This window comes from Scomber scombrus, chromosome 3 (assembly GCF_963691925.1).
Source record: "Scomber scombrus chromosome 3, fScoSco1.1, whole genome shotgun sequence".
Taxonomy (NCBI): Eukaryota; Metazoa; Chordata; class Actinopteri; order Scombriformes; family Scombridae; genus Scomber; species Scomber scombrus.
In genome coordinates this window covers 27,166,261-27,176,368 of record NC_084972.1, presented here as the reverse complement: position 1 = coordinate 27,176,368, position 10,108 = coordinate 27,166,261, and the positions used below count along the sequence as shown (strand labels likewise).

The window sequence follows — 10,108 nt, the reverse complement described above, 5'->3', positions numbered from 1 at the left end:
ATTTATTGGATCAATTGTTTCCAAACTTTTTTTGTTTTTGACCCTTTAAAAAAAAATTCTATTTGTCATCAGGTCTATCAATTAAACCAGTTAAACCAAACAGTATTTTAGTCCTTTGTTTTATTTGAATACTTCTTACAATTATCTGTCTTTGACAAGGTTCAAAAGAAACAAACCTGAATATGTTTAACAGAAATATGTCTTGCTGCATTTCTATACCATTGATAATTACACATGGCATCAGAGTTATTTCACAACCTACAGTGACATTGTAACTTTTATTGTATTTTAATTTCACAATAACCTCAGTCATGATAAGGCCACAAAGATATCAAGTGTTAAGATGTTGTAAAAATGTCTGGTGTGTTTTTGTGTGTGTGTGTGTGTGTGTGTGTGTGTGTGTGTGTGTGTGTGTGTGTGTGTGTGTGTGTGTGTGTGTGTGTGTGTGTGTGTGTGTGTGTGTGTGTGTGTGTGTGTGTGTGTGTGTGTGTGTGTATTTTCAATAAAGGAAAAGTACACATTCCTGCAAATTAAAACATTTTCTTGAACTAGTTTGACAACAAAAAACTGACGTTAAAGAACATGTTCTATTTGTCTTAAAACAGACTAGTCAGGTGCCCAATTGAAGTTTGAAGCAGGTTTTTCTATCTCGACTGTAACTCTTCGTCCTGTTCATACTGGCCCTAAGAAAATCCTTTTCTTCAGTTCTTTCAGTTAAGTGATGGGGACAAAATCCACAGTCCTTGTTTTGTGTAATCAAGAAATCACTGACCCAGGAAACACAAAAAGGGAATTTTATATAAAAAAGACTAAATTTGGAAGATACAGACTTGGACATGGACTGCTAAAGCCTCATATTAGCTTCAGATGAAGTTTTAAATTCATTTTAGAATTAAAAAAGGGATGTGGATTTTGTCTTCCATCACTTCTTACATTAAATCTGCCTTTTATGGCCAGTATGAACAGAAGGAATGATTACAGCTAGCAAAGACTTTTTTCAGTGTTCATTTGGGCAGTTTTTCACAGTTTTCCACATCTGTCTTAAAACAGTAGTCGGGTACTGTTTTAAGACAGATGTGAAAAACTGTGATCTTGTCCTTGAGTTAGACATGCTTTGCGGTATATTCCAGGATAATATTGTTGCTCACCTCAGCTCATGCTGTTTTATGTATTTTTTAGTTTCTATGAGGAGATTTGAGTGAGTGGACAACAGTGTGATGGGAACAGTGGCAGTGCATACAACACTAACCAGTATGACATCCTGTCTGCAGGGGAAATAAACAACACTGATTTACTGGTGAGGATTAAATCAACCGAGCATAAATCTGACATTACTGATAAATCTCTAGAAGTTTAGTCCCCAGGAACTGTATCAGCCGTCTGTGTTGATTTATGGCTTTGTAGTAAAGCCGCCACCTCGTCTAGTAAAAGGTGTAAAATGAAGCACCTCAAGCGTGAGACTTACACTTAGCAATCAGATTCTCCATAATGATTTTTCAGGCCATACTTTAAACTATTGGGAATATAGAAAAAGGCAAAAAAGCAAACATTCAAATTTTTTGTTTGTTTATTCAATAAAAACATTTATATTTTTATATTTCTCCAAGAAACTATTCCCCATATCCAAAAGTTTATGCTGTATATTCACCTCCTAAGTTTTGTGTTGTTATGTTCTGTGACCTGTAAGCATTTTCCTTGTGCTGCAAGTATATTGAGCCAATCAAATATAATCTGCTAAACATTATTTATATTGCATTTCCATTTATAACAGTTATAAATAGTAGCATATATAACATTAATTTACAACATGATGATATGATAATGAACACACAGACAAAATTATAAGCATTGATTAACATTTAGTCTGTATTCAGCTGACATTTCTATGTAATCCTATTGTGCTTTTCTAAGTGTTTTGGCATTTCGGTGCATAGTTGTAGTTTGAGGATAGGTCAATTATCTCTTTATTGGCTCTGCGATGACATACCATGTTTAACAGAGACAATTCGTCTAGTTTACAGCTTTAGATGTGACAATAAAAAAGTCTGCTTCACAAACCTAAAAGCTCAGATAAGAGGAGATCACTTACGCCAAAATTATGACATCTGCTTATTTGATATATTTCACTTTTATGTGCCTGTCAATCAGTGAGTTTCTACATCACACCTCAGATTCAAGGATTATATAATAACTCAAACATGAAGACACTGTATCTCTAAAATATTAGTTTTTCCTCAGATAAAATGTTTTGTTTTTAGGTTAAAGGAATAGCTCGACTTGAATTGCTTTCTAGCCGAATGTTAGATGAGAAGACTGATGCCACTTTCATGTCTGTGTGTTAATTATGAACCTACAGACTAAAAGCTATCTGAATCTGTCTGTGGGTAACAAAATCCCCCCCAAAAAAACAGGACCTCTAAAGCTCACTAATGAACTTTATTTAATCCCTACAAATCTGAAGTGGAAAGATGACGACATGTTGTTTTTACACTCAGTTTTCAGTCTTAACGCTAAGCTATGTTAATTGGCTGCTGGCTGTAGCTTCATATTTATCCTACAAAGATGAGAGTGATATTGATCTTCTCATTTAATTATTGGCAAGAAAAATGTCCTTTAATCATGGTTCATTTTGCAGCTTAATGGTTTAACCACAGTCTGTACGACTGGAGTTAGAGTATAAAACTCTCACATGTCCACAGTGATGGAAATAAGCAATGTGTTAAATGCATTTAAACTGTGAGATAATGACCATTAAACATACGGTATGTGACACTTTGCACACCAGAGAGGCAATGAATATTTATTAGCCTAATTGCTGAGTGCAGATCATTTTTGTGCAGCTACCTTTGGCCCTTGTGTGTAGCAGCATGAGCGTTGTAATAAACTTAAGAAAAGAGTTTATAACTTATTAAAAGAAAGTGTAAAAAACGTCTGTCAAGAAGAAAAAAATCATATTTTTGGCAGGCTTTGATTTGATTTATCAAAAAACGTTTTCATATATAAATCAGACAAGTATTTCTCTGAAGAAAAAATATTCCCAGTGAACATCTATAATAGAGGACATTAGTAACACATTCATCCACCTGTCTATTTATATATACAATTTAAACAAAAAGATAACACAGAGATTTGTCTTGCTTTTTCCCATGTACTTTAGGAATGGATTAAGACTATTAGTCTTTTCACAGCAGATATTTTCATTTGTCATAACAGGAAAAGAACAGGTGTTAATTTTAGTTGTCAGTGTGACAGTGACCCATGTACAAAACCAGGACCCTAAAACTGAAAAAGCTACATGGAATTCAGATATAATTAATACTATTTTAACCTGAACTTTTCCCAATGTGACATGTAAAACTGTCTTCTGTGAAAAAAAAAAGCCTGGTGTCATTTTAACTTAAAGCAACTGATAAAACCAGGTCAGACACATAAAGGACCAGTGTGTAAGATTTAGTGCATCTAGCAGTGAGATTTGGAATACACCTCCCCTCATGCTCCCCTCTCGAGAAACTTGTGAAAAACGCAAAAGGTCCCCTCTAGAGCCAGGGTTCGGTTGTCCGTTGGGCTATTATAGAAACATGGAGGTGCAACATGGCTGGCTCAACGGAAGACGACCTGCTCCCTCTGTAGATATAACGGCTCATTATAAGGTAGCGAAAACATGACAATTCTTATTTTCAGCTGATTATACCCCACTTAAAACATACTTATATTATATTTCATTCCTGCCAAGCCTGTTTCACTAGATGTCACTAAATTCTACACACTGCACCTTTAAAGCTGCCGTTATTTTTTTATGAACAATGGATCAAATGACTGGATGCAACGTGAAAAACCCAACTCACCATTTCCCTCAGTTTTACAGAGCGTTTTAGCATCTTTCTGCAAATAGTTTTGGTTTTACCACTCACAACTTTACAGTTTTGATTCAGTCACACTGCAAGTTTGTCAGTGGGAAAAAACTCTTATTAACCAACTGAACATGATAAGCTAATACAGAAAACCACGTTAGCGACTAGGTGGCAGATATTTAGCAAATTCCCTACAGTTGGAGACATATTGGACTTACATTCATCATGTGGCCAGACACATTACTTTAAATAAATGCTAATATTGCCCCCTGTCTGTTGGTTTTGAAGATAAGCAACTGTTTGCTAACATTTTCACCGTAACGACTTTAAAAGCTGATCATATTGTGTTTTTGTTGTGCTTGTTTTTGGTGCCCCCTTGTGGTCAAAATAATTAATTTAGGTTTAAAGATCAAATTATACCTGGCAGGTCACCAGTTCAGCTTCCGCAAATAACATGATGATGGCCTGAGAGTCCTTAAAAAGAAACAATATTTACGGACCTACTTGACTGTAAGATGTCTGTGGTAACAGGGGATCTTTTAGATAAATACTCAGGGATTTTCCATTCACACTCAGGCTGATGATTTACGTGCCTCCAGCCTAAATGATTGTCATTCATCTCAGCTGTCTGAAAAATGCCCTTTCTGATAACTTGGAGACTATTTTTCATTTCTTGGATCAGCAGAGAACCTTTTGGTCAAATACCAAATTTTGACAAATGTGGGCGAGCGTTGACCTAAAATCAATACTTCTTTTAAATCAAACCTATAATTAGTTATAAAAGTTTGATCTCTATAAGCAGCTTATATAGGAGCTGTGCAAACTGTTTTAAATAAAGTGCCCCAGAGGTTACTGAGTGCAGTGAAATGTCACAATGAGCCAAATAATTTATTGGTAATATTCAGCTGAACAATTCTTGACATTGCACCACAAAGTCAAAGCATCAATATTTCAATATTTCAACTGACTTAAATTATTTACACCTCACCTCACCTTAAACTTTCGCTCCCTGCTATATCACCCACACATTTCCGGCGGAAAGCCTTCCTGCTTTCGTGGCAGTCTGGTTTCAACACAACTGACTGAGTGAAGCCTTACCTGCCCGAGGCTTATTGAAGGTTATTGATTTACAGTGCAATCTGTGTGTCATATACAACTCCCACCTATGATGCATACAGTGAAATGAATGATGAGTAATACAGACTGCAAACAAAAAAAGAATAACAATCCTTTCATTATTTATGAATCCATTATCTATACCTGTTTATCTTGTGTTGGGCCACACAGCGTTGGAGCATATCCTGGATCACATTTAGTGGGAGGTGAGGTGCACCTTCCTGGACAGGTTGCCAATCTATCACAAGGGAGAGGCACATACAGACAGACGGCCATTCATGCTAGAGTCACCAGTTCACTCAGTCTGTTTGTCTTTGGACTGTGGGAGTAAACCAGAGAACCCAGAGGAGACACATGCTGACAGGGCAGGATTAACCCACATGGGGGTCCAGGAACTGTCTGTTTATTGTTTATGTATCAGTTAATGATCAGTAATTAGTTTGTGGTAACTTGATTAAACTCAATTCTATGTATTAAAATGTACAATGGAAGCAATTTTACCAGTTTTACCTCTACAAAATAGACCATCATGATTAGGTAATAATCCAAGTGCTGCCTTAAGGCACCTTTAATTTCAATTTATATTTTGATTTAGTGGTATGTAGCCTAGATCCTTAGTTAAATCAGCAATTTTGTTAGTTAAGTTACCACAAACTAACCACCTCATGGTGAATTTGAAGATTGAATGTATTTATCCTGTTAAAAGGTATCGTCTATGTAGCCAAAGGCTGTCATCCAAACATGAATTGTTAAATATACGCACACGGGTGGCATATTCTTTTATTGCAGCCCTCAATAAACCAGAAAGATATGAGATAACATAATCAAGTGATAGCCAAAGGGTATTGTAAAAAATATATATATATATATATATTTTTTTTTTAAAGAATTAGGAAGTAGGAAGTAGGAAAATATAATGAACTCAACAAAGTATAGGCTACACCGCACGCCAGGCAGCAGCAAAGTATAACTGGTTAAAGATGAACATTCATTATTCAGTCATATACAGAGTAGATTCACAAGTCAGTCTTTAAACATTTCGCTCAATTTGAAACTGAGGACAATTGGCCAGTTGTCGTCATCAAAAATATATGGAAATAATAAGGGGGGTTAAAAAAAAACTGCATTACAGAACCGATTCAAAGTCTTTAAGGTGATTTTCATATTGGGGCAGTGACATACAGTTCACTATGGCGGAGAATGGGGGCGGTGGGCGACGCTTCCAGAAAAGCATGACCTTGACAAATTGCAAGGGACGTAGTTGTGTTCTCACTATTTTGCATTAGAAATCTCCAGATGATCAGTAGGCAGGAAAACCTCGGATTTATAAAATATTGCAAGACTATATACTGAAAGGTGATTTCCCACTCATTGATATAAATGGTGTAGATGCAATAAATAATAGTAATAAGAAAAATCTGTCATTATAAAGGAAAAGTCTCCGTACCAAAAAACCCCACTGTCACCTGACTCAACGACTACCGACCCGTAGCACTCACCTCCACTATAATGAAGTGCTATGAAAGGCTGGTGAAGGATCACATCATGGCAGTTTTACCTCCGGCACTCGACCCACTACAGTTTGCCTACCGCCGGAACCACTCTACCGAGGATGCTGTGTCCCTCGCACTCCACCTGAGCCTGGAACACCTGGAGAAACAAAACAACCATGTCCGTTTGTTGTTTCTGGACTTCTCCTCCACATTCAACACCATAATCCCCCAACACCATCTGGCTGAGCACTGGCTCCCCACAGGGCAGTGTTTTGAGCCTGCTGCACCCTTATGACCCACAACTGCGGTGCACGCTCCACTACTAACCACATCATTAAGTATGCGGACAACACAACAGCGGTGGGTCTCAATCAGAACAACGAGGAGCTGGTGTGCAGAGAGGAAGTGAAACATCTGGTGGACACCAACAACAACCTGGACCTGAATGTTGACAAGGCACTGCAGTGGAGATCGTCCAGTGCACCAAGTTCCTGGTGGTGCGCATCTCCAGTGCCCTGACCTGGATCAAGCACACATCCTCCCTGACCAAGAAAGCCCACCAGCAACTGCACTTCCTGGGCCGGCTGAGGAAAGCGCACCTTCCCCCGCCCATCCTCACCACCTTCTACAAGGGCACGGTGGAGAGCATACTGACAAACTGCATCTCCATCTGGTATGAGGGCTGCGCTGCCTTAGACCGAAAGGCCCTGCAGAGAGTGGTGAAGGCCGCTGAGAGGGTCATCGGCACTCCTCTCACACCCATCAAGGACATTGCAGAGCCGCTACCTGTCAAAAGCCACCAAGATCATTGCAGACCCCACCCACCCCAACCACGGACTGTTCACCGGTACTGCTCCACTTGTAGCAGAACAGCCAGGTTCTGCAACAGCTTCTTCCCAACTGCAATAAGGCTTTTGAACTCCCCCCCGCCCCCAGTGGCAATGAAATTTCATTCCACTTTGTACCTGTCTGGTATATATGCGGAATGACAATAAAAGGAAATATATCTAATCTATCATACTGCCTCCGAAATGACCCTAACACCTTTATAAAACATTCAACATTATAACTAGTGTTACCTTCTATAATACTATTATGGGGCTGTTTCGTTAATGCTAGTTTTATCAACTGTGTGTGACAGATTTATTACAATGAACATGGCTAGTGTATTTTATCATAAAACACATCCATGGTTCTGGAGAATAAATGTGTGTGTTGAATAAGCTATTCTTGCCACTTTGATCTCAACAAAGTAATAAGTCACAATGCACAGATATATTAGCTACATTAGACTGTGGCAACACGGATATTAAACTACTTTTAAACAAGTTAGTTTGGGTTTCTTCACTGTTAATAATTAAAAACAGATCAAAAAGAATGCCAGTGTTATCCTTCATTATCTAAAATCACCTCATATATCGCAACTTCAGTCATTATTAAGTAAATAATAAGCACAAAGTGTCTTACAATGAATTTTTTCTGCTTCACTCGTCATCCCTATCTGACAGTAATTAAAGTTAGATGACCACAACGCTTTCGAGATGCAATGTGCCATCTGGGGTCTGTTGGATGGATAGAACGATCCTTCTTGGTCTGCGTAAAGAATTGTGTTTAATGAGCTCATTAAAATCCTCACAGATGTGTTGCTGGCCTGCCACACCCTTTGCACTGCAGTGTACGTGGGTGCACGCTCGGTGCCACTCACAAGCGAAGTCAATTGATTTTTCCACAGCCTCCTGCTGTCCTTGAGAAGCGTCATGATTAGATAGTGCCCTTACTGGAAGGTCACAGGTCTCAATTCTGTATCAGCAGATGTGTCTGTCTGTGTTGATGTGTAGTTTGGCACATCACTGAAGATCTTTCTACTAAAATGATTGCAGTAACAACGCAATAAACAAACTACTTTAGTGTTTCAACATAAACCCTTTTCTTTCAGATTTTACAATTGCTGTACACCCAGTGTCTAGTTGTCTTCAAAAAAATAAAAAATAAAAATGAAACCTTCTATTTACAGGAAACATATTTGTGAGAGATTATTAATTCAGATCTGGTCAGGAGCTAAATGAATAAACTTTAGTTTTCTGCAGCAAACATAGAAACAGCACTCAATTCACGCATCGTATTCGGTAAATAACATCTGATGAATTAACACCTCAGGCTAAACTTAGAAGTTTTGCAGGCATCTCACATAGGATAAAATAATGTTTGCATATAGATTTTATGGTTTGTTTCAGTTTTATTAAATGCACTTAATTGTATTTTCACAATTTAAAAAAATCATAAAATGATAAGGACGGCAAAGTAATAACAGAAAAGCCCTTGGCATGTTTTTTCTGTATTCAGCAGTATACTCTATAGTTCGGTTAAGCTCAGTTTTAACAATGTATGTATATTATGAATATATATAGGACTTTTTACTAAATATGATTTGATCCAGGGATCCAGACAGTGTGTCATAATGAAAAACAAGTTCAATAATTTGTATGAGTAACAGGACTTCCTAACATTAAGCTGCTGTGACATCATCATCATCATCATCATGGATAAAGCACATGGTAACTGTTTTTACCCACCAGTGGTGCGATCAGTTCTGCAAGACAGCGCAGTGAGCAAGGGATCCATAAAAATAATCAGACAGGTGATGAGGTCAAAGTAGGATTTATGAATTCTCCTTTACGGTGTTGTAAAAGCCCATCACTACTTATTAACCCGTGAGAAAACTTTGCTCCCATTTGTAGCACCTCTGGTCACATGACCACCGGGCTGCAGGCGAGAACTGTTTAAAAGGAGGCTTGGGGACGGAGGGAAGGCACACACTGAGCTAAGCACCTGCTGAGCACATCAACAACAAGAGGCAAAGAAGCTGCAAAACAAACTGCAATCAACTGTCATCATGAAGGCCGCAATCACAACCGTCGCTCTTCTCATCCTGGCGCTTGGCTGGACCTCTGAGGCTGTGCAGGTCGAGGTAAGTCATAATCACTTCACATTTTTATATGACTGATGACTTCAGTGAGACTGCCAGGCCTGAACAATGACATCCTCTGCTCATTAGAGGAGGCAGTGACTACAGTTAGTATCTATAATTCATGTAGGTTACACTGAAGAAATGCCACAGCCACAAATCTGCACCTGTGATCTTGTAGAGTACGAACCATATTAAATCTGTGTACATCTCTGCTGTGTATCTTGGTACTGTCACTTAATTTGAACTTATTATCTTCCACTATCTCCATCATCTTTTGCAAACCTTTGGTAACGCTGTCTTTTATTTTCTCCTAGGAGAATGGATTGTCTTTCTCTCTGGAGGGCGTGAAGAGGCTCCAGGTTCTGGCAGAAAGCATTGGTTTCACAGGACAACAAAACCCACGTCTCAGGATGAGCACCGTGTCCCTCTGTGCCGAGCCCCTGCTCCCACAGGAGTTCATGCCCCTCTGCAAGCAGCGAGGAGGATCCGCATCCCTCACAAGACTAGGTGAGGCCATTATATATTGAACAGGCAGTCCTTGTGATGGAATTTTAAGTGACCATGTCATGAATGTTGAAGTATTCAGCAGTGTAGCTAATCTGTCTCCTCTTCTTTTTTCAGCTATGGTTCCCATGGATGTCTGTGAGATCTGCGCCTTTGCTGCCTGCGCTGGTTGCTAA

The 10,108-nt window shown here is 38.7% G+C and overlaps 1 protein-coding gene across 1 annotated transcript; it reads left to right on the top strand.

Annotated features, from left to right (window-relative positions):
- The first annotated feature begins 9,353 nt into the window (after window positions 1-9,353).
- On the top strand, window positions 9,354-10,108 carry LOC133978080 (guanylin-like). The gene is made up of 3 exons (XM_062416425.1): window positions 9,354-9,428; window positions 9,743-9,935; window positions 10,050-10,108. The coding sequence occupies exons 1-3, from the start codon at window positions 9,354-9,356 to the stop codon at window positions 10,106-10,108; spliced, it is 327 nt and encodes a 108-aa protein (XP_062272409.1).

Coding starts and splice junctions, on each gene's coding strand:
- LOC133978080 (XM_062416425.1), top strand. CDS start 9,354: ATGAAGGCCGCAATCACAACCGTCGCTCTTCTCATCCTGGCGCTTGGC. Junction 9,429..9,742: donor CTGAGGCTGTGCAGGTCGAG/GTAAGTCATAAT, acceptor ATTTTCTCCTAG/GAGAATGGATTGTCTTTCTC. Junction 9,936..10,049: donor CGCATCCCTCACAAGACTAG/GTGAGGCCATTA, acceptor TTCTTTTTTCAG/CTATGGTTCCCATGGATGTC.